General features: G+C 44.5%; 1 protein-coding gene across 1 annotated transcript; it reads left to right on the top strand.

Annotated features, from left to right (window-relative positions):
* Window positions 1–21,517: 21,517 nt before the first annotated feature.
* Window positions 21,518–23,677, top strand: bglapl (bone gamma-carboxyglutamate (gla) protein, like). The gene is made up of 4 exons (XM_083693630.1): window positions 21,518–21,650; window positions 21,879–22,142; window positions 22,597–22,771; window positions 23,468–23,677. The coding sequence occupies exons 1-4, from the start codon at window positions 21,590–21,592 to the stop codon at window positions 23,568–23,570; spliced, it is 603 nt and encodes a 200-aa protein (XP_083549756.1). The 5' UTR covers window positions 21,518–21,589; the 3' UTR covers window positions 23,571–23,677.
* The last annotated feature ends 1,138 nt before the right edge of the window (window positions 23,678–24,815 follow it).

The following is a 24,815-nucleotide window of genomic DNA, read 5'->3' on the forward strand; positions in this document are numbered from 1 at the left end:
AAAGAGGACTGACTGCCAAATTTAGGTGTACTATGTACACAGCATTTGTAAACAGCAGGCAGTATGAGCTGTTGAACACAGCCTATATGCTGAAGTGCCCAGAGGTCCGTTTGGAATTTGCCATAACATGAATTAACTCAAACTATCAAATGATTCCCAAAGCAGAACAAAACTGTTAAACCTGAGGCTGCCAAAGCTTTACAAACAGAAAGATAAAACAGTTGGTCAGAGGGTCTTGAGCAGGAAATGAACCACACCTGAGAATAAGTGGTAAGCATATAGCTAACAGCTGCAACTAATTAGTCAGTCAAGGATCATGGTTTGGGGATCCTTTATAAGCACAAGAAAAAGTTTGTCAGGTATAGCAGGAGTTTTATTCCGACAGGACCTTTGGTAATCTAACATTAGTTGTGGCTACCAGTAGGTCTTTGGTTAACAACATGGCAGTGGCTGTTAGACTCTCCTTGTGGTATGTTTGTCAATTCACAATGGTTTCTTTCCTTTGTATTAGAAAATTAATGTGGAGATTTGTTTGTAGTTGTGTGATTGAATGTGTTTCAGGGCCTCTTGGGTTTTTTGTCTGCTGATTGGAGGAATAGCATGTTTTCCTGCACCGAAAGGTAGGCCTAAATTGTTCAAATCAACTGTTAAAACCAGGATGTTATGGTCAGCCTGATTTAGCATTTTAGATTTACCAACTTCATTCAACATTTCTTCCCTCAGGTGACAGTTCTGGCTATCCTAATCTAAATACAGCCAGAGACAGCTATGATGGCTCTCAGGGCAGAATCAGTGGTCCCTCAGGCCTGGCGCCAATCGCTTCCATCAACTCTCGGTCAAGCTTCCAGAAAGGCAGAAAAGGCCTCTACCAAAACCGCTACACCCCTGGTGATGTCCAACCAGTTAGGAGCTTGGCCCCTGTGCAGCAGAGTGTCCAAATGGTGCCCCACAGCTCTCAGGACTGGTGCCAGTAGCTTCCACCAACTCTCGTTCAAGCTTCCAGGGAGTTAGAAAAGTATTCTCCCGAACCCGCTATACCCCTGGAGAGGTCCGAATGGCGGCGCGTGTGACCCCTGTGCAGCAGCAAGTCCATAGCTCTCAAGACAGCAGTGATCTCTCAGGACTGGTGCCAATCGCTTCCACCAACTCCCATTCCAGCTTCCAGCAAGGCAGAAAAGGCCTCTACCAAAACCGGTACACCCCTGGTGGTCTTCAAAAGATGGGCTCGGTCCCTGTGCAGCAGCAAGTCCAAATGGTGCCCCACAGCTCTCAGGGCAGCGTCAGTGATCTCTCAGGCCTGACGCCAATCGCTTCCACCAACTCCCATTCCAGCTTCCAGCAAGGCAGAAAAGGGCTCTACCAAAACCGCTACACCCCTGGTGATGTTCAAAAGGTGAGCTCGGCCGCTGTGCAGCAGCAAGTCCAAGTGGTGCCGCTTAGCTCACAGGGCAGCATCGGTGACCTCTCTGGACTGGTGCCGATTGCTTCCACCAACTCTCGGTCAAGCTTCCAGCAAGGCAGTAAAGGCCTCTACCAAAATCGCTACACCCCTGGGGAAGTCCAGCCTCAGTCTGGCAGTCATGTTGCCGAAGGCGGAAGTTATCCAGGTGTCTATGAACCAAGCGTGCATGCTTTCAGCACTTGGGTGAAGGATGCTGAAAGGTAAATTGCTAAGGTTTGAGAACTTTCATTGATTTTGCAGTTTAAATAAATCATTCCTGGTGCTCATCTTTGATCTCTTCAACAGGAGCAAGTATTGAGGTGGCGTCAACCCTAGATGCAGCAATGGTAAAGCTTGATATGATATGAGATTATCAAATGATGACAGGATTTGATATTGCTGACTACTTTTTGTTTTCTAGGTCCTGTGTTGGAGTTGCTGCTCCTGCTACTTTTTCAGGAACTGAGAACCAATAAATAATTTGACTTTTTAAATTTGCCTCAGTGTCTTTGAAATGTTAGGTTTCACTTAACATACCTAATGTTGGTTGGTGAAGTTGTCCCTCATGGGAATGTTTTAGTAACAGTTTCTTACTTAGTTGGTGTGCAGTATATGCATGCCTTCAACAGTTCCGCATTTGCCTGTTCCATTGTTTCACAAATGGATCAAATGAACACTTGTATACAATGAATGCACAACACATCACTCAAAAGTAAGGAAATGTGCAGTCATGTAAAGTCATCTTGCTTTCCTGGAGATGTTTCCCTGTGAATGGAAGACTGAAATCAGGAAATGCATTCAGCCTATCAGTGTCATCTTTCCAAGAGTTGCAGTCTTTCTAGAGTGAACTGAGAGCTGCTGTCCTGAAAATCTACCTACCTATTTCTTAAAAGGTGTTGGTGTGAAACAAACTGGGATTGACCTCAGTCGTCACCTTGTTGATCAATAAATTACGTATGTTGGGGTCAGTCTGATTTGTTCTGTCTTGGCAACTATTGCCCAATTCCAAATTTCCCTCCCACCCCATGCTCCTAAGCAAAAGGGTAGCTGTTCGGCAACAATGAAAATGTGGCATGGACATCCTGCTTTCTGTGTTGAAATCAGTGTACTTGCTGAAAGTAACCAAATGACTGGGGCAGAACTGAAGTCTGACTTGAATTAGGGGCAGGTCTTGAATCAGGATCTGAGTTTGTGACATTGAGGAAGCATAAATTTGAACTTTGATAACTTAAACCTGCTAACTTTGGATAATCCTGAATATGTATAGCTTGCTTTTTAGTATTGCCCTCAGTCAACGACGATTGTCAAACACATGCATTGTTTTGCTCGTCTGCATAATAACTGGAGTCGGCTGCAGTAGTCACTACCTGCATTTTCCACAAATTATAATTTTGATTGTCACTCTCGTTCGTAACAGGACTGAGTGGACTTGACAGGATTCGGCATTAAAAAGAGGACTGACCACCAAATGTAGGTGTACTGTGTACAGAGCATTTGTAAACAGCAGGCAGTATGAGCTGTTGAACACAGCCTATATGATGAAGTGCCCAGAGGTCCGTTTGGAATTTGCCATAACATGAATTAACTCAAACTATCAAATGATTCCCAAAGCAGAAGAAAACAGTTAAACCTGAGGCTGCCAAAGCTTTACAAACAGAAAGATAAAACAGTGGGTCAGAGGGTTTTGATCAGAAAATCAACCAGACTTGAGCATAAGTGGTTAGCATATAGCTAACAGCTGCAACTAATCTGTCAGTCATGGGTCGTTAGGGTTTGGGGATACTTTATAAGCACAAAAAAAAGTTTGTCAGGTATAGCAGGAGTTGTAGTCTCACAGGGTCTTTGGTAATCTAACAGGTGTTTTGGCTACCAGTAGGCTTTTGGTGAACAAAATGGCAGTGGGTTTTACACTCTCCTTCTGGTAAGTGCTTTAAGTCAGATGGTTTGTTTCCTTTGTATTAGAGCATTCATGTGGAGTTTTGTTTGTAATTGAGTGTAACTGAATGCATTGCAGGGCTTCTTGGGGTTTTTGCCTGCTGATTGGAGGAATAGCTTGTTTTCCTGCATCACAAGGTAGGTGTAAATTCTTCACTTTAATTTGGTTAAAGTCAAACTGACTAGACTTGCCAACTTCATTCAACATCTCTTCCCTCAGTCGGAGACAGCTTTGATGGCTCCCAGAGCAGCATCAGTGGTGTCTCAGGACTGGTGCCAATTGCTTCCATCAACTCCCGTTCAAGCTTCCAGCAAGGCAGGAAAGGCCTCTACCAAAACCGCTACACCCCTGGTGATGTTCAGAAGGTGAGCTCGGCCGCTGTGCAGCAGCAAGTCCAGATGGTGCCACACAGCTCACAGGGCAGCATCGGTGATCTCTCTGGACTGGTGCCGATTGCTTCCACCGACTCCCGTTCGAGGTTCCAGGGAGTTAGAAGAGTGTTCTCCCAAACCCGCTACACCCCTGGAGTTGTCCGAATGCTGTTGCACAGGGGCCTGGGTCATCAACAAGTCCAGATGGTGCCGCACAGCTCTCAGACCAGTGTCGGCGATCTCTCAGGACTCGTGCCAATTGCTTCCATCAACTCTCGGTCAAGCTTCCAGCAAGGCAGAAAAGGCCTCTACCAAAACCGCTACACCCCTGGTGATGTTCAAAAGGTGAGCTCGGCCGCTGTGCAGCAGCAAGTCCAAGTGGTGCCGCTTAGCTCACAGGGCAGCATCGGTGATCTCTCTGGACTGGTGCCGATTGCTTCCACCGACTCTCGGTCAAGCTTCCAGCAAGGCAGTAAAGGCCTCTACCAAAATCGCTACACCCCTGGGGAAGTCCAGCCTCAGTCTGGCAGTCATGTTGCCGAAGGCGGAAGTTATCCAGGTGTCTATGAACCAAGCGTGCATGCTTTCAGCACCTGGGTGAAGGATGCTGAAAGGTAAATTGTTAAGGTTTGAGAACTTTCATTGATTTTGCAGTTTAAATAAATCATTCCTGGTGCTCATCTTTGATCTCTTCAACAGGAGCAAGTATTGAGGTGGCGTCAACCCTAGATGCAGCAATGGTAAAGCTTGATATGATATGAGATTATCAAATGATGACAGGATTTGATATTGCTGACTACTTTTTGTTTTCTAGGTCCTGTGTTGGAGTTGCTGCTCCTGCTACTTTTTCAGGAACTGAGAACCAATAAATAATTTGACTTTTTAAATTTGCCTCAGTGTCTTTGAAATGTTAGGTTTCACTTCACATACCTAATGTTGGTCGGTGTAGTTGTCCCTCATGGGGATGTTTTAGTAACAGTTTGTTACTTAGTTGGTGTGCAGTATATGCATGCTTTCAACAGTTCCACATTTGCCTGTTCCATTGTCTCTCAAATGGATGAAACGCACACTTGTATACACTGAACACATCCCTCAAGAGTAAGGGAATGTGCAGTCATGTAAAATCATATTGCTTCTCTGGAGATGTTTCCCTGTGAACAGGAAATGCATTCAACTTATCGGTGTCATCTTTCCAAGAGTTGCAGTCTTTCTACAGTAAACTGAAAGCTGCTGTCCTGAAACTCTGCCTACCTGTTTCTCAAGGCATTAGGATATGACATGTGAACTAGGATTGGCAAGTGATCACTGAGGGCAATCTATAAATTACAGGGTTGGGGTCAGTCTAATTTGTTCTGTGTATTGGCAACTATTGCCCAATTCCAAATATCCCCCTACCCCATTCTCATAAGCAAAAGGGTAGCTGTTCTTGCTTATCCTCTGAGGGTAATCAACAACAATGAAAATGTGGCATGGACATCCTGCTTTCTGTGTTGAAATCAATGTTTGACTCTTTCTCTCTCTCTTTCTCACTCTTTCTTTCTGTTTTGAATTCAGTGTTTTAGAATGGCCCTCAGTCGACTACAATTGTCATACACACAGGCATTGTTTTGCTCAGCTGCGTAGCAACTGGAGTCAGCTGAGTAGTCGCTACCTGCATTTTCCACGAACTATAACTTCGGTTGTCACTCTTGTTCGTAACAGGACTGAGGGGACTTGACAGGATTAGGCATTAAAAAGAGGACTGACTGCCAAATTTAGGTGTACTATGTACACAGCATTTGTAAACAGCAGGCAGTATGAGCTGTTGAACACAGCCTATATGCTGAAGTGCCCAGAGGTCCGTTTGGAATTTGCCATAACATGAATTAACTCAAACTATCAAATGATTCCCAAAGCAGAACAAAACTGTTAAACCTGAGGCTGCCAAAGCTTTACAAACAGAAAGATAAAACAGTTGGTCAGAGGGTCTTGAGCAGGAAATGAACCACACCTGAGAATAAGTGGTAAGCATATAGCTAACAGCTGCAACTAATTAGTCAGTCAAGGATCATGGTTTGGGGATCCTTTATAAGCACAAGAAAAAGTTTGTCAGGTATAGCAGGAGTTCTATTCTGACAGGACCTTTGGTAATCTAACATTAGTTGTGGCTACCAGTAGGTCTTTGGTTAACAACATGGCAGTGGCTGTTAGACTCTCCTTGTGGTATGTTCGTCAATTCACAATGGTTTCTTTCCTTTGTATTAGAAAATTAATGTGGAGATTTGTTTGTAGTTGTGTGATTGAATGTGTTTCAGGGCCTCTTGGGTTTTTTGTCTGCTGATTGGAGGAATAGCATGTTTTCCTGCACCGAAAGGTAGGCCTAAATTGTTCAAATCAACTGTTAAAACCAGGATGTTATGGTCAGCCTGATTTAGCATTTTAGATTTACCAACTTCATTCAACATTTCTTCCCTCAGGTGACAGTTCTGGCTATCCTAATCTAAATACAGCCAGAGACAGCTATGATGGCTCTCAGGGCAGAATCAGTGGTCCCTCAGGCCTGGCGCCAATCGCTTCCATCAACTCTCGGTCAAGCTTCCAGAAAGGCAGAAAAGGCCTCTACCAAAACCGCTACACCCCTGGTGATGTCCAACCAGTTAGGAGCTTGGCCCCTGTGCAGCAGAGTGTCCAAATGGTGCCCCACAGCTCTCAGGGCAGCGCCAGTGGTCTCTCAGGACTGGTGCCAGTAGCTTCCACCAACTCTCGTTCAAGCTTCCAGGGAGTTAGAAAAGTGTTCTCCCGAACCCGCTATACCCCTGGAGAGGTCCGAATGGCGGCGCGTGTGACCCCTGTGCAGCAGCAAGTCCATAGCTCTCAAGACAGCAGTGATCTCTCAGGACTGGTGCCAATCGCTTCCACCAACTCCCATTCCAGCTTCCAGCAAGGCAGAAAAGGCCTCTACCAAAACCGGTACACCCCTGGTGGTCTTCAAAAGATGGGCTCGGTCCCTGTGCAGCAGCAAGTCCAAATGGTGCCCCACAGCTCTCAGGGCAGCGTCAGTGATCTCTCAGGCCTGACGCCAATCGCTTCCACCAACTCCCATTCCAGCTTCCAGCAAGGCAGAAAAGGCCTCTACCAAAACCGGTACACCCCTGGTGATGTTCAAAAGGTGAGCTCGGCCGCTGTGCAGCAGCAAGTCCAAGTGGTGCCGCTTAGCTCACAGGGCAGCATCGGTGATCTCTCTGGACTGGTGCCGATTGCTTCCACCAACTCTCGGTCAAGCTTCCAGCAAGGCAGTAAAGGCCTCTACCAAAATCGCTACACCCCTGGGGAAGTCCAGCCTCAGTCTGGCAGTCATGTTGCCGAAGGCGGAAGTTATCCAGGTGTCTATGAACCAAGCGTGCATGCTTTCAGCACTTGGGTGAAGGATGCTGAAAGGTAAATTGCTAAGGTTTGAGAACTTTCATTGATTTTGCAGTTTAAATAAATCATTCCTGGTGCTCATCTTTGATCTCTTCAACAGGAGCAAGTATTGAGGTGGCATCAACCCTAGATGCAGCAATGGTAAAGCTTGATATGATATGAGATTATCAAATGATGACAGGATTTGATATTGCTGACTACTTTTTGTTTTCTAGGTCCTGTGTTGGAGTTGCTGCTCCTGCTACTTTTTCAGGAACTGAGAACCAATAAATAATTTGACTTTTTAAATTTGCCTCAGTGTCTTTGAAATGTTAGGTTTCACTTAACATACCTAATGTTGGTTGGTGAAGTTGTCCCTCATGGGAATGTTTTAGTAACAGTTTCTTACTTAGTTGGTGTGCAGTATATGCATGCCTTCAACAGTTCCACATTTGCCTGTTCCATTGTTTCACAAATGGATCAAATGAACACTTGTATACAATGAATGCACAACACATCACTCAAAAGTAAGGAAATGTGCAGTCATGTAAAGTCATCTTGCTTTCCTGGAGATGTTTCCCTGTGAATGGAAGACTGAAATCAGGAAATGCATTCAGCCTATCAGTGTCATCTTTCCAAGAGTTGCAGTCTTTCTAGAGTGAACTGAGAGCTGCTGTCCTGAAAATCTACCTACCTATTTCTTAAAAGGTGTTGGTGTGAAACAAACTGGGATTGACCTCAGTCGTCACCTTGTTGATCAATAAATTACGTATGTTGGGGTCAGTCTGATTTGTTCTGTCTTGGCAACTATTGCCCAATTCCAAATTTCCCTCCCACCCCATGCTCCTAAGCAAAAGGGTAGCTGTTCGGCAACAATGAAAATGTGGCATGGACATCCTGCTTTCTGTGTTGAAATCAGTGTACTTGCTGAAAGTAACCAAATGACTGAGGCAGAACTGAAGTCTGACTTGAATTAGGGGCAGGTCTTGAATCAGGATCTGAGTTTGTGACATTGAGGAAGCATAAATTTGAACTTTGATAACTTAAACCTGCTAACTTTGGATAATCCTGAATATGTATAGCTTGCTTTTTAGTATTGCCCTCAGTCAACGACGATTGTCAAACACATGCATTGTTTTGCTCGTCTGCATAATAACTGGAGTCGGCTGCAGTAGTCACTACCTGCATTTTCCACAAATTATAATTTTGATTGTCACTCTCGTTCGTAACAGGACTGAGTGGACTTGACAGGATTAGGCATTAAAAAGAGGACTGACCACCAAATGTAGGTGTACTGTGTACAGAGCATTTGTAAACAGCAGGCAGTATGAGCTGTTGAACACAGCCTATATGATGAAGTGCCCAGAGGTCCGTTTGGAATTTGCCATAACATGAATTAACTCAAACTATCAAATGATTCCCAAAGCAGAAGAAAACAGTTAAACCTGAGGCTGCCAAAGCTTTACAAACAGAAAGATAAAACAGTGGGTCAGAGGGTTTTGATCAGAAAATCAACCAGACTTGAGCATAAGTGGTTAGCATATAGCTAACAGCTGCAACTAATCTGTCAGTCATGGGTCGTTAGGGTTTGGGGATACTTTATAAGCACAAAAAAAAGTTTGTCAGGTATAGCAGGAGTTGTAGTCTCACAGGGTCTTTGGTAATCTAACAGGTGTTTTGGCTACCAGTAGGCTTTTGGTGAACAAAATGGCAGTGGGTTTTACACTCTCCTTCTGGTAAGTGCTTTAAGTCAGATGGTTTGTTTCCTTTGTATTAGAGCATTCATGTGGAGTTTTGTTTGTAATTGAGTGTAACTGAATGCATTGCAGGGCTTCTTGGGGTTTTTGCCTGCTGATTGGAGGAATAGCTTGTTTTCCTGCATCACAAGGTAGGTGTAAATTCTTCACTTTAATTTGGTTAAAGTCAAACTGACTAGACTTGCCAACTTCATTCAACATCTCTTCCCTCAGTCGGAGACAGCTTTGATGGCTCCCAGAGCAGCATCAGTGGTGTCTCAGGACTGGTGCCAATTGCTTCCATCAACTCCCGTTCAAGCTTCCAGCAAGGCAGGAAAGGCCTCTACCAAAACCGCTACACCCCTGGTGATGTTCAGAAGGTGAGCTCGGCCGCTGTGCAGCAGCAAGTCCAGATGGTGCCACACAGCTCACAGGGCAGCATCGGTGATCTCTCTGGACTGGTGCCGATTGCTTCCACCGACTCCCGTTCGAGGTTCCAGGGAGTTAGAAGAGTGTTCTCCCAAACCCGCTACACCCCTGGAGTTGTCCGAATGCTGTTGCACAGGGGCCTGGGTCATCAACAAGTCCAGATGGTGCCGCACAGCTCTCAGACCAGTGTCGGCGATCTCTCAGGACTCGTGCCAATTGCTTCCATCAACTCTCGGTCAAGCTTCCAGCAAGGCAGAAAAGGCCTCTACCAAAACCGCTACACCCCTGGTGATGTTCAAAAGGTGAGCTCGGCCGCTGTGCAGCAGCAAGTCCAAGTGGTGCCGCTTAGCTCACAGGGCAGCATCGGTGATCTCTCTGGACTGGTGCCGATTGCTTCCACCGACTCTCGGTCAAGCTTCCAGCAAGGCAGTAAAGGCCTCTACCAAAATCGCTACACCCCTGGGGAAGTCCAGCCTCAGTCTGGCAGTCATGTTGCCGAAGGCGGAAGTTATCCAGGTGTCTATGAACCAAGCGTGCATGCTTTCAGCACCTGGGTGAAGGATGCTGAAAGGTAAATTGTTAAGGTTTGAGAACTTTCATTGATTTTGCAGTTTAAATAAATCATTCCTGGTGCTCATCTTTGATCTCTTCAACAGGAGCAAGTATTGAGGTGGCGTCAACCCTAGATGCAGCAATGGTAAAGCTTGATATGATATGAGATTATCAAATGATGACAGGATTTGATATTGCTGACTACTTTTTGTTTTCTAGGTCCTGTGTTGGAGTTGCTGCTCCTGCTACTTTTTCAGGAACTGAGAACCAATAAATAATTTGACTTTTTAAATTTGCCTCAGTGTCTTTGAAATGTTAGGTTTCACTTCACATACCTAATGTTGGTCGGTGTAGTTGTCCCTCATGGGGATGTTTTAGTAACAGTTTGTTACTTAGTTGGTGTGCAGTATATGCATGCTTTCAACAGTTCCACATTTGCCTGTTCCATTGTCTCTCAAATGGATGAAACGCACACTTGTATACACTGAACACATCCCTCAAGAGTAAGGGAATGTGCAGTCATGTAAAATCATATTGCTTCTCTGGAGATGTTTCCCTGTGAACAGGAAATGCATTCAACTTATCGGTGTCATCTTTCCAAGAGTTGCAGTCTTTCTACAGTAAACTGAAAGCTGCTGTCCTGAAACTCTGCCTACCTGTTTCTCAAGGCATTAGGATATGACATGTGAACTAGGATTGGCAAGTGATCACTGAGGGCAATCTATAAATTACAGGGTTGGGGTCAGTCTAATTTGTTCTGTGTATTGGCAACTATTGCCCAATTCCAAATATCCCCCTACCCCATTCTCATAAGCAAAAGGGTAGCTGTTCTTGCTTATCCTCTGAGGGTAATCAACAACAATGAAAATGTGGCATGGACATCCTGCTTTCTGTGTTGAAATCAATGTTTGACTCTTTCTCTCTCTCTTTCTCACTCTTTCTTTCTGTTTTGAATTCAGTGTTTTAGAATGGCCCTCAGTCGACTACAATTGTCATACACACAGGCATTGTTTTGCTCAGCTGCGTAGCAACTGGAGTCAGCTGAGTAGTCGCTACCTGCATTTTCCACGAACTATAACTTCGGTTGTCACTCTTGTTCGTAACAGGACTGAGGGGACTTGACAGGATTAGGCATTAAAAAGAGGACTGACTGCCAAATTTAGGTGTACTATGTACACAGCATTTGTAAACAGCAGGCAGTATGAGCTGTTGAACACAGCCTATATGCTGAAGTGCCCAGAGGTCCGTTTGGAATTTGCCATAACATGAATTAACTCAAACTATCAAATGATTCCCAAAGCAGAACAAAACTGTTAAACCTGAGGCTGCCAAAGCTTTACAAACAGAAAGATAAAACAGTTGGTCAGAGGGTCTTGAGCAGGAAATGAACCACACCTGAGAATAAGTGGTAAGCATATAGCTAACAGCTGCAACTAATTAGTCAGTCAAGGATCATGGTTTGGGGATCCTTTATAAGCACAAGAAAAAGTTTGTCAGGTATAGCAGGAGTTCTATTCTGACAGGACCTTTGGTAATCTAACATTAGTTGTGGCTACCAGTAGGTCTTTGGTTAACAACATGGCAGTGGCTGTTAGACTCTCCTTGTGGTATGTTCGTCAATTCACAATGGTTTCTTTCCTTTGTATTAGAAAATTAATGTGGAGATTTGTTTGTAGTTGTGTGATTGAATGTGTTTCAGGGCCTCTTGGGTTTTTTGTCTGCTGATTGGAGGAATAGCATGTTTTCCTGCACCGAAAGGTAGGCCTAAATTGTTCAAATCAACTGTTAAAACCAGGATGTTATGGTCAGCCTGATTTAGCATTTTAGATTTACCAACTTCATTCAACATTTCTTCCCTCAGGTGACAGTTCTGGCTATCCTAATCTAAATACAGCCAGAGACAGCTATGATGGCTCTCAGGGCAGAATCAGTGGTCCCTCAGGCCTGGCGCCAATCGCTTCCATCAACTCTCGGTCAAGCTTCCAGAAAGGCAGAAAAGGCCTCTACCAAAACCGCTACACCCCTGGTGATGTCCAACCAGTTAGGAGCTTGGCCCCTGTGCAGCAGAGTGTCCAAATGGTGCCCCACAGCTCTCAGGGCAGCGCCAGTGGTCTCTCAGGACTGGTGCCAGTAGCTTCCACCAACTCTCGTTCAAGCTTCCAGGGAGTTAGAAAAGTGTTCTCCCGAACCCGCTATACCCCTGGAGAGGTCCGAATGGCGGCGCGTGTGACCCCTGTGCAGCAGCAAGTCCATAGCTCTCAAGACAGCAGTGATCTCTCAGGACTGGTGCCAATCGCTTCCACCAACTCCCATTCCAGCTTCCAGCAAGGCAGAAAAGGCCTCTACCAAAACCGGTACACCCCTGGTGGTCTTCAAAAGATGGGCTCGGTCCCTGTGCAGCAGCAAGTCCAAATGGTGCCCCACAGCTCTCAGGGCAGCGTCAGTGATCTCTCAGGCCTGACGCCAATCGCTTCCACCAACTCCCATTCCAGCTTCCAGCAAGGCAGAAAAGGCCTCTACCAAAACCGGTACACCCCTGGTGATGTTCAAAAGGTGAGCTCGGCCGCTGTGCAGCAGCAAGTCCAAGTGGTGCCGCTTAGCTCACAGGGCAGCATCGGTGATCTCTCTGGACTGGTGCCGATTGCTTCCACCAACTCTCGGTCAAGCTTCCAGCAAGGCAGTAAAGGCCTCTACCAAAATCGCTACACCCCTGGGGAAGTCCAGCCTCAGTCTGGCAGTCATGTTGCCGAAGGCGGAAGTTATCCAGGTGTCTATGAACCAAGCGTGCATGCTTTCAGCACTTGGGTGAAGGATGCTGAAAGGTAAATTGCTAAGGTTTGAGAACTTTCATTGATTTTGCAGTTTAAATAAATCATTCCTGGTGCTCATCTTTGATCTCTTCAACAGGAGCAAGTATTGAGGTGGCATCAACCCTAGATGCAGCAATGGTAAAGCTTGATATGATATGAGATTATCAAATGATGACAGGATTTGATATTGCTGACTACTTTTTGTTTTCTAGGTCCTGTGTTGGAGTTGCTGCTCCTGCTACTTTTTCAGGAACTGAGAACCAATAAATAATTTGACTTTTTAAATTTGCCTCAGTGTCTTTGAAATGTTAGGTTTCACTTAACATACCTAATGTTGGTTGGTGAAGTTGTCCCTCATGGGAATGTTTTAGTAACAGTTTCTTACTTAGTTGGTGTGCAGTATATGCATGCCTTCAACAGTTCCACATTTGCCTGTTCCATTGTTTCACAAATGGATCAAATGAACACTTGTATACAATGAATGCACAACACATCACTCAAAAGTAAGGAAATGTGCAGTCATGTAAAGTCATCTTGCTTTCCTGGAGATGTTTCCCTGTGAATGGAAGACTGAAATCAGGAAATGCATTCAGCCTATCAGTGTCATCTTTCCAAGAGTTGCAGTCTTTCTAGAGTGAACTGAGAGCTGCTGTCCTGAAAATCTACCTACCTATTTCTTAAAAGGTGTTGGTGTGAAACAAACTGGGATTGACCTCAGTCGTCACCTTGTTGATCAATAAATTACGTATGTTGGGGTCAGTCTGATTTGTTCTGTCTTGGCAACTATTGCCCAATTCCAAATTTCCCTCCCACCCCATGCTCCTAAGCAAAAGGGTAGCTGTTTGGCAACAATGAAAATGTGGCATGGACATCCTGCTTTCTGTGTTGAAATCAGTGTACTTGCTGAAAGTAACCAAATGACTGAGGCAGAACTGAAGTCTGACTTGAATTAGGGGCAGGTCTTGAATCAGGATCTGAGTTTGTGACATTGAGGAAGCATAAATTTGAACTTTGATAACTTAAACCTGCTAACTTTGGATAATCCTGAATATGTATAGCTTGCTTTTTAGTATTGCCCTCAGTCAACGACGATTGTCAAACACATGCATTGTTTTGCTCGTCTGCATAATAACTGGAGTCGGCTGCAGTAGTCACTACCTGCATTTTCCACAAATTATAATTTTGATTGTCACTCTCGTTCGTAACAGGACTGAGTGGACTTGACAGGATTAGGCATTAAAAAGAGGACTGACCACCAAATGTAGGTGTACTGTGTACAGAGCATTTGTAAACAGCAGGCAGTATGAGCTGTTGAACACAGCCTATATGATGAAGTGCCCAGAGGTCCGTTTGGAATTTGCCATAACATGAATTAACTCAAACTATCAAATGATTCCCAAAGCAGAAGAAAACAGTTAAACCTGAGGCTGCCAAAGCTTTACAAACAGAAAGATAAAACAGTGGGTCAGAGGGTTTTGATCAGAAAATCAACCAGACTTGAGCATAAGTGGTTAGCATATAGCTAACAGCTGCAACTAATCTGTCAGTCATGGGTCGTTAGGGTTTGGGGATACTTTATAAGCACAAAAAAAAGTTTGTCAGGTATAGCAGGAGTTGTAGTCTCACAGGGTCTTTGGTAATCTAACAGGTGTTTTGGCTACCAGTAGGCTTTTGGTGAACAAAATGGCAGTGGGTTTTACACTCTCCTTCTGGTAAGTGCTTTAAGTCAGATGGTTTGTTTCCTTTGTATTAGAGCATTCATGTGGAGTTTTGTTTGTAATTGAGTGTAACTGAATGCATTGCAGGGCTTCTTGGGGTTTTTGCCTGCTGATTGGAGGAATAGCTTGTTTTCCTGCATCACAAGGTAGGTGTAAATTCTTCACTTTAATTTGGTTAAAGTCAAACTGACTAGACTTGCCAACTTCATTCAACATCTCTTCCCTCAGTCGGAGACAGCTTTGATGGCTCCCAGAGCAGCATCAGTGGTGTCTCAGGACTGGTGCCAATTGCTTCCATCAACTCCCGTTCAAGCTTCCAGCAAGGCAGGAAAGGCCTCTACCAAAACCGCTACACCCCTGGTGATGTTCAGAAGGTGAGCTCGGCCGCTGTGCAGCAGCAAGTCCAGATGGTGCCACACAGCTCACAGGGCAGCATCGGTGATCTCTCTGGACTGGTGCCGATTGCTTCCACCGACTCCCGTTCGAGGTTCCAGGGAGTTAGAAGAGTGTTCTCCCAAACCCGCTACACCCCTGGAGTTGTCCGAATGCTGTTGCACAGGGGCCTGGGTCATCAACAAGTCCAGATGGTGCCGCACAGCTCTCAGACCAGTGTCGGCGATCTCTCAGGACTCGTGCCAATTGCTTCCATCAACTCTCGGTCAAGCTTCCAGCAAGGCAGAAAAGGCCTCTACCAAAACCGCTACACCCCTGGTGATGTTCAAAAGGTGAGCTCGGCCGCTGTGCAGCAGCAAGTCCAAGTGGTGCCGCTTAGCTCACAGGGCAGCATCGGTGATCTCTCTGGACTGGTGCCGATTGCTTCCACCGACTCTCGGTCAAGCTTCCAGCAAGGCAGAAAAGGCCTCTACCAAAACCGCTACACCCCTGGTGATGTTCAAAAGGTGAGCTCGGCCGCTGTGCAGCAGCAAGTCCAAGTGGTGCCGCTTAGCTCACAGGGCAGCATCGGTGATCTCTCTGGACTGGTGCCGATTGCTTCCACCGACTCTCGGTCAAGCTTCCAGCAAGGCAGTAAAGGCCTCTACCAAAATCGCTACACCCCTGGGGAAGTCCAGCCTCAGTCTGGCAGTCATGTTGCCGAAGGCGGAAGTTATCCAGGTGTCTATGAACCAAGCGTGCATGCTTTCAGCACCTGGGTGAAGGATGCTGAAAGGTAAATTGCTAAGGTTTGAGAACTTTCATTGATTTTGCAGTTTAAATAAATCATTCCTGGTGCTCATCTTTGATCTCTTCAACAGGAGCAAGTATTGAGGTGGCGTCAACCCTAGATGCAGCAATGGTAAAGCTTGATATGATATGAGATTATCAAATGATGACAGGATTTGATATTGCTGACTACTTTTTGTTTTCTAGGTCCTGTGTTGGAGTTGCTGCTCCTGCTACTTTTTCAGGAACTGAGAACCAATAAATAATTTGACTTTTTAAATTTGCCTCAGTGTCTTTGAAATGTTAGGTTTCACTTCACATACCTAATGTTGGTCGGTGTAGTTGTCCCTCATGGGGATGTTTTAGTAACAGTTTGTTACTTAGTTGGTGTGCAGTATATGCATGCTTTCAACAGTTCCACATTTGCCTGTTCCATTGTCTCTCAAATGGATGAAACGCACACTTGTATACACTGAACACATCCCTCAAGAGTAAGGGAATGTGCAGTCATGTAAAATCATATTGCTTCTCTGGAGATGTTTCCCTGTGAACAGGAAATGCATTCAACTTATCGGTGTCATCTTTCCAAGAGTTGCAGTCTTTCTACAGTAAACTGAAAGCTGCTGTCCTGAAACTCTGCCTACCTGTTTCTCAAGGCATTAGGATATGACATGTGAACTAGGATTGGCAAGTGATCACTGAGGGCAATCTATAAATTACAGGGTTGGGGTCAGTCTAATTTGTTCTGTGTATTGGCAACTATTGCCCAATTCCAAATATCCCCCTACCCCATTCTCATAAGCAAAAGGGTAGCTGTTCTTGCTTATCCTCTGAGGGTAATCAACAACAATGAAAATGTGGCATGGACATCCTGCTTTCTGTGTTGAAATCAATGTTTGACTCTTTCTCTCTCTCTTTCTCACTCTTTCTTTCTGTTTTGAATTCAGTGTTTTAGAATGGCCCTCAGTCAACTACAATTGTCATACACACAGGCATTGTTTTGCTCAGCTGCGTAGCAACTGGAGTCAGCTGAGTAGTCGCTACCTGCATTTTCCACGAACTATAACTTCGGTTGTCACTCTTGTTCGTAACAGGACTGAGGGGACTTGACAGGATTAGGCATTAAAAAGAGGACTGACCGCCAAATGTAGGTGTACTATGTACACAGCATTTGTAAACAGCAGGCAGTATGAGCTGTTGAACACAGCCTATATGCTGAAGTGCCCAGAGGTCCGTTTGGAATTTGCCATAACATGAATTAACTCAAACTATCAAATGATTCCCAAAGCAGAACAAAACTGTTAAACCTGAGGCTGCCAAAGCTTTACAAACAGAAAGATAAAACAGTGGGTCAGAGGGTCTTGATCAGGAAATCAACCACACCTGAGAATAAGTGGTTAGCATATAGCTAACAGATGCAACTAATTAGTCAGTCATGGGTCATTAGGGTTTGGGGATACTTTATAAGCACAAACAAAAGTTTGTCAGGTATAGCAGGAGTTCTTGTCTGATAGGGCCTTTGGTAATCTAACAGGTGTTTTGGCTACCAGTAGGCTTTTGATGAAGAAAATGGCAGTGGGTTTTACACTCTCCTTCTGGTAAGTGCTTTAAGTCAGATGGTTTGTTTCCTTTGTATTAGAGCATTCTTGTGGAGTTTTGTTTCTAACTGAGTGTTGACTGAATGCATTTCAGGGCTTCTTGGGGTTTTTGCCTGCTGATTGGAGGAATAGCTTGTTTTCCTGCATCACAAGGTAGGTGTAAATTCTTCACTTTAATTTGGTTAAAGTCAAACTGACTAGACTTGCCAACTTCTTTCAACATCTCTTCCCTCAGTCGGAGACAGCTTTGATGGCTCCCAGAGCAGCATCAGTGATCTCTCAGGATTGGCGCCAATTGCTTCCATCAACTCCCGTTCAAGGTTCCAGCAAGGCAGGAAAGGCCTCTACCAAAACCGCTACACCCCTGGTGATGTTCAGAAGGTGAGCTCGGCTGCTGTGCAGCAGCAAGTCCAGATGGTGCCACACAGCTCACAGGGCAGCATCGGTGATCTCTCTGGACTGGTGCCGATTGCTTCCACCGACTCCCGTTCGAGGTTCCAGGGAGTTAGAAGAGTGTTCTCCCAAACCCGCTACACCCCTGGAGTTGTCCGAATGCTGTTGCACAGGGGCCTGGGTCATCAACAAGTCCAGATGGTGCCGCACAGCTCTCAGACCAGTGTCGGTCATCTCTCAGGACTCGTGCCAATTGCTTCCATCAACTCTCGGTCAAGCTTCCAGCAAGGCAGAAAAGGCCTCTACCAAAACCGCTACACCCCTGGTGATGTTCAAAAGGTGAGCTCGGCTGCTGTGCAGCAGCAAGTCCAAGTGGTGCCGCTTAGCTCACAGGGCAGCATCGGTGATCTCTCTGGACTGGTGCCGATTGCTTCCACCAACTCTCGGTCAAGCTTCCAGCAAGGCAGTAAAGGCCTCTACCAAAACCGCTACACCCCTGGAGAAGTCCAGCCTCAGTTTGGCAGTCATGTTGCCGATGGCGGAAGTTATCCAGGTGTCTATGCTTTAGGCGCTCTGCCTCAAGTGAAGGATGTTGGAAGGTAATTTACGTTAAGGTTCGACAACTTCAATATTGACTTAGCATTTTTATGGAATCAGTCTTGATAACCATCATTGATCTCTTCAACAGGGAAAGGTGGTAAGGGATGCTGGCAGGTAATATGAAACACGACATTTCTAATTTGTGCATAAAATTTGCATGTCGTTCCTTGTGCTGATCATAATTAATATCAATGTCTTGTCATTGATTCCCTACAGGAAAAAGGATTGAGGTGCCTTCATCCCTTGATGGTGGTAAGGCTTGATTTAATCACAGTATTCATGTTCTCAAGTCATGATATGAGTTACCAACTAATTGTTTTCCCTTCTAGATTCTGCCTTGGCTTTCATCAGAGTTGCTGCTCCTGCTACGTTTGCTTTATTTAATAACCAATAAATGATTTGACTATTACGAGTGCCTCTGACTTTAAAATGCTGGATATTGTTTCAATGACAGCTGTAATTGGGTCTCACCAGTAAACCACAATGCGTGATATGGTTCAGTGATTTATACTGAAAAGCCAACTTCTGAGGAGTGTGCAGAATATGCCCTCAACACTACCCCCCCCCCCTTCTGTTTCATGAATAGCTGTCTTGCAGTTCTTTAATGCATTTATTCTTTTATAGCACTACTAAGATTCCACATTCCATGGAAAGAACAAAAAAAAACAGTCAAGAGAATTTGTTAAAGCTTAAAAGCAAGTTTAAAAATATGGGTTGAGGGATTGTTTTGAAGGAGAAGAGTGTGGACTCATGAATGCAGAATGTCCCAGCCTCATCAGAAGCGAGGAAATGTGTGGGCATTGAAGCTATTTTATGAGAAGTCATAGTGAGGGCTTGCGGAACAGAGGACACACCCTCTCCAAGTTCTCAGACTGAGTTTCTGTAGGTGGTCATGTAGGAGTTTGTTTGTTGCACTGCCATGTATCAGTAAAAAAGTGAGTAAAGCAGCCTGTGGGCCAGAAGCAGGGGAGGAATAGTGGCAAGGGTGAATGCATAGCATTTAACATCTGTTCAAAAACAGTCTAAATTTAGTGATAATTATGCATGTGCAAACACACCCATATGTTTTGTCTGTGTAAGGTATTGAGGATTGTGTAATTGTTTTATTGTTCACATACCATATGGCCTTTCATGATAATGACACTGATGGCTGGCTTAGTTTGTGGTGTCTATCGTGACAGAGGCGAGTTGCTGCTGAACGAAGGGAAAACCCCCCCCCCACACACACACACACACACACACACACACCCTTGTCTGCTTGTCCCAGTCTCCAGGTGTGCCAGCCCAAGGTCAGTACCTCTCAGTAGCATCTGTGCTCTGTTTTGCACCTAATCCTCCCTGCTTGGCCACAGCACATTCTGAGTTGCAGCCAGTGGAGTTCCAGGTGGGTTGCACAACAAGCTCAGTAGGGTACGCCAAAGCTCCTGTTGCAAAATATAATGACCGATGTCAAACACTGGAGTTCACATACAGTACACAAGGCCTTCGTAATACCAATGGATGAGTGTTGTAATATCAACAATCGCTATTCACTAACAATGGGTGTCTCCTGCTTAGCGAGTACTTATTGTCATTATTACATGATAACATTAAATAATGTAGCTGTCGGCTGTGAGGGTGTTATGTAATGCACGCTAAGCTACAATGCATACAACATAAAATAAGCTGTGTATTTAATGTAAGTGTTTGTGTGCATGCATATATGTGTGTCTGCAAGAATGTGTCTGAGTCTTATGTGTGAAAGCGTGTGACTTTAATCTCTGGCAGCACCGTAAAAAAAGCAAGCATTCCTCAATTGGCAGGGTGACCATATGGCCTGCACTGTATGTGATTCCAGGAATGAAGTGCAACAATAAAACAAACCTGATCCAAAGCAGAAACGCCTGAACACTGTATTTTCTTCCGACTGGCCGGGGACTTTGTGGCAAATGTTTTCTCAAACTTTGTCCCCCTGCATTGAAACGCATCCACCAAAACGGACACTAGACGAGACATTGAAATTACAGCTCGCTGTGTCCAAGACAAACCGAGAATAGACCAGAAAATGTGACGGACGGCTTGGTCGATCTAGTACAGCTGAGGACAACTGTATTTGTCATATGGAAGATATAAGTGGGAGCGTTCGGGGGGGGGTCCTCTGAGATATAATAGGTGTACATTTACACATACTGGCTATCTATACAGTATTTAACTTGCAATATGGCTCCTTTCCACATCCACATTCTCCCCAAAAAAACAAGTATAAAATCTGATAACAGACCCAAGCTAGAAACTCTCTATATTGAAACCAATATAAAGCTACATCCAAAACCATATGCGTATCATTGTGCGTTTTAACATATGGACCGGCTAAAAATACCTGTCCATATGCAAGAATACATCAAGCATGGCCATCTGTGGTTAACGTTAGTAAACTTAACCGTGGCTGTGAGCCTGGATCGGCCCCGACTCTTTATATAAGGAATGATTGTGGTACTGGTAGGAGCACTGCAACACTCTAATTAGTCCCTGTCACATAATGGGCCTCGGTGCTGTCCCTTGTCACTCGTTTAGTTGTGTGTGGTTGACCCAGGCTGTAGTTTGGGGTTTGTGGGGGTGGGAGATCAAATTTGGTGCACAGTGGCAGCAGCGCTCAGATTCAGGGTCACCCTGATTTAAATTCAATCACAACTTAAGGATGACGGGTTGCTGAGGCTGCCCCCCCTTGACCCCCTTTTTGAGGTATTGGTAGTATTTAGACTATGGTGATGAAGGGTGGGGACGGGTGGAGTGGAGTTTCAGGGGAATTTCAGGGGTACCGTAATAGATTGTTCCGCCTCAGAAGAAAACATAGGGTAAGCGATTGGTTTGACTCCCGGATGATTGGCATCAAAGGATTTAATGTAGAACGAGTATTTTTCCAATAATCTTCCATTTCTCAAAGTCAATTAATTTCCCCAAAATATACGGTGTTCTATCAATGTCACGTTATACGCGTTATTATGTAATGTCCATTCCTTACCACATTAGAACGTTTTTGTATATTGTATAATAACAGGGTGTCACAGAAGAGTTGGAATCCAATGGGAACCCTCTCATCACTCTACTTGTTTGTTTGCGTGCAAGAAAGCTTTTTATTGGTTACACTACATATGTTACGTGGGCCTACATGTTTGAATGCCAGGTCCATGTGCTGCATGTATGTTTATGTGTGTGGGTGGGTGTGTGTCTGTGGGTTCCTGTGCCATGACTGTGTGGGTGTCATGAAAGTGGCCCAATTGACATTCGATTCCCTAACCAATCACATTGCCACCCCATTGTGAGCACCATGTCTGGGAGGGGGGTAGCACTAGAGTATATATTGACCACGGAATGGAGGGAAGGAGAAAGAAGGAGGCATCGCAGGAAGCACAAGAGAAACAAAGAACCTAGTTCTTACAACCAGTCGGTCAACAAGACAAGAAGACAACTACTCAACGTCAACATGAAGACTTTAGCTCTCCTGACCATTTGCGCTGTGCTGTCGGTGTGCCTGTCCATGCATGGTAAGAACCAGAGTAAATAATGATTATGGTGTCTCATCATGACATATCTATCTTTTCATTCGTGGGGCTATATTTATTTTTTCAAAGAAATTGATTAATTCAAAGAGTTTTAATACTGGGGGTGCTGACAAACTCTCACTTGAAAATGAAAATGAAAATAGAAAATATGGTATTCAGAGTAATGTTAATCGATGCAGTGTGTATAATGTGATTCTCTCTGATTGACAGGTCTGGCTCATGATGTCGTCCTTGACCCTGCTGTTGATGATGCTGCTGTTGATGATGCTGATGTTGATGACGCTGCTGTTGATGACGCTGCTGAACCCATACCTGCTACTGCCTCAGACTCCTCATCTTCATCTTCATCTTCATCTTCTTCTGAATCCTCCTCATCCTCTGCCTCTGATTCATCATCGTCCTCGGCTTCCGATTCCTCAGCCTCTGACTCTTCATCTTCCTCCTCCTCCTCTTCATCAGAGTCAGTTGAAGAAGGTATGGTGGTGTCTGTGTCTTTCTATGGTCATCATTATTTAGTGTGTGTGTGTGTGTGTGTGTGTGTGTGTGTGTGTGTCCACAATGTTCATGTAATTGAAGCATGGCATGACTGCATTGAAAAGAAAGTAGAAAACTTGTGTTGATGATTGTGTTTGTTATACTGCTACGTTATGAAGATGAGTGTCCATGTTCATGTTGACATTTACAAAAATGGGAAGTGAAACACACACATGTATATGCATACAGTAAATCATGTCTCAGACCAGCTCCCTAATAGGAAGTAAAACAGTGTTTGTATGCTACAGTAACTATGGAACAGTATTTGTGCCGCAGTCGTGTGATTTAAGTGTGCGTGTGTGTGTGTGTGTGTGTGTGTGTGTGTGTGTGTGTGTGTGTGTGTGTGTGTGTGTGTGTGTGTGTGTGTGTGTGTGTGTGTGTTGATGTTGTGTAGGTACCCCAGCCCCAGAGGCAGAGGCAGAGGCAGAGACAGAGGCAGACACAGACATAGACACAGACATAGACACAGAGACAGAGGTGATCATGAAGAGGGACCTGGCCTCTGTGCTCCTCAGGAGAAGGAGAGCAGCCCCAGCAATTCCGGTCCTTACCACATTCCAGATGGAGAGGTGCTTCTCAACCATTACTAAACTACTCTGTCTGTACTCTGTCTGTACTCTGTCTTTACTCTGTCTGTACTCTGTCTGTACTCTGTCTTTACTCTGTCTGTACTCTGTCTGTACTGTCTTCACTCAGTGGCAAACCTCTTTGCCTCCATCAATGTAACTCCTCTCCGACTTTACTTCAGAACTGCACACCATTCTATTATGGCTTATTGCCAGGCAACAAAAACTAACATATGGCAGTGTCTCACCCCACATGAGGCTAGCCAATGGAAGACGCTGGCTTATCATTAACCTTTATAAGGCTAAATTAGTCTTTTAAGGAGTGCATGGGTGCAACTTCATATATATACTCAGAATGTGCGGCCTTGTAAATGCAACGATGCTTGTGAAGTAAGTGTGGGAAAGTTAATAGCTTCCGAACCACATAAAGTCAAATAACCTGTGGACATAGAACTAGACACACACTTCTTCATGAGTAAGATACTGTATTTTGTTGAGCGGGAAAATGAGGGATGTAATACAGTTCACAGACAGGAGAGGATAGCTGTTTCATTCAACACACGAACGTGAAACATTGAACCGAAGTTACATTCATAATGAATGATATGCAGTTATGAGTAATTGTAATCTAATTGTAAATTGTAAATCTCAAGTAATTGTTGGTAATCATTAACCCCTCTCTCTCTCTTTCCCACCTAGCCTAAGTGAGGTGTGTGAGCTCAACGAGGGTTGCGATGACATGGCGAAGACAGAGGGCATAGTCGCAGCGTACACCGCATACTACGGAGCAGTGCCCTTCTAAAGAGACTTTTTAACACAAAAACTGTTTTGTTTTTACGAATACTCGCTCTTTTTTTCAGATTTTTTTTGCCATCGTGAAGCTATATTTTTTGGAACAAGGATCGACCACTCCCCTGTGTCCCTAGAGGGACAGAAAACAAGAACAAACCGGTTTGGTCCATGTTTTGGGACCAGGCAAAGTAATGAGAGTCTACCAGAGCCACAAGTGAAACTAGTCCAAGCGATGCAGACTGTAGCTATTTTGGTAATGTACAAAAGTCATGTCTGACCCAAGCTTTTGTAACAGTGGGTAGAGAAGCACATGAGGCCTGTGCAATTACAGCGTACGAGTGTAAATAGCTCTGCACAATCTTATTACAATGAACGGGGCTAAAACCGCTAATGTAATGTATAATATTGTATCAGTCCAAAGCCGTTTTGTACTGTAAGCTAAAACGCACATCATTTATCTGCAATGTAATAACCATAAAGTTAATTTGATTTGAAAATATTAAATTATTGTGTCTTGTTCATGGAGTCGTTGTTATTTATGATCAATGCTGTAGCTTAAATATTTAGCTCATAATGATAAGGGGTTTATACAGTAATGACCGGACACCTTTAACCTTTGACCCCAACACAGTGATGATTGGAAGACATGGGTGAGGCAATGCACCAGAGAGTCACATGAGTTAGAATGAAAGTGTGTTGAATGAAAAGTGTAGTTTTTTTTTTTTTTTTTGGGGGGGGGGGGGGGGGGGGGGGTTTCCTGTTCATAGAGGAGTGATGATTGATAAAGCTGGACTGCATTTTCTTTCAGTATAGAAATGCCTACTTGGGGCGCTCAGTGGCGTAGCACACAAAGGCGCATACCATAGCATCGCAAGGTCCCTGGTTCGATTCCGGCCATCGACATATACTGCATGTCATCCCTCCTCTCTCTCACCCATCCTTCCTGTCAATCTCTACTATCTCTATCCCAATAAAGCAGAAATGCCCGAAAAATATATAATTTATAATAAAAAATAAATAAAAAAAATGCTTACTTACTGCTTGCTATTTGATTAATTATGATTACAAGATCATCAACATCAACAATGACGTTGTCCCCTTGCCATGAGAACCTTAGAGCTTGCATACCTGGACTGCTGGCCAGATTAGGCTATTGCAAACTTTGAGCCTACGCAATCTGCCTACAAAGCAGTTTACTTATCTTCGTATTTTCACGAAGAAATTGTTTGTAATTCAACGTGACATATTGACACGA

The sequence above is a fragment of the Argentina silus genome (genome assembly GCF_951799395.1).
Source record: "Argentina silus genome assembly, chromosome: 22".
Lineage (NCBI taxonomy): Eukaryota > Metazoa > Chordata > Actinopteri > Argentiniformes > Argentinidae > Argentina > Argentina silus.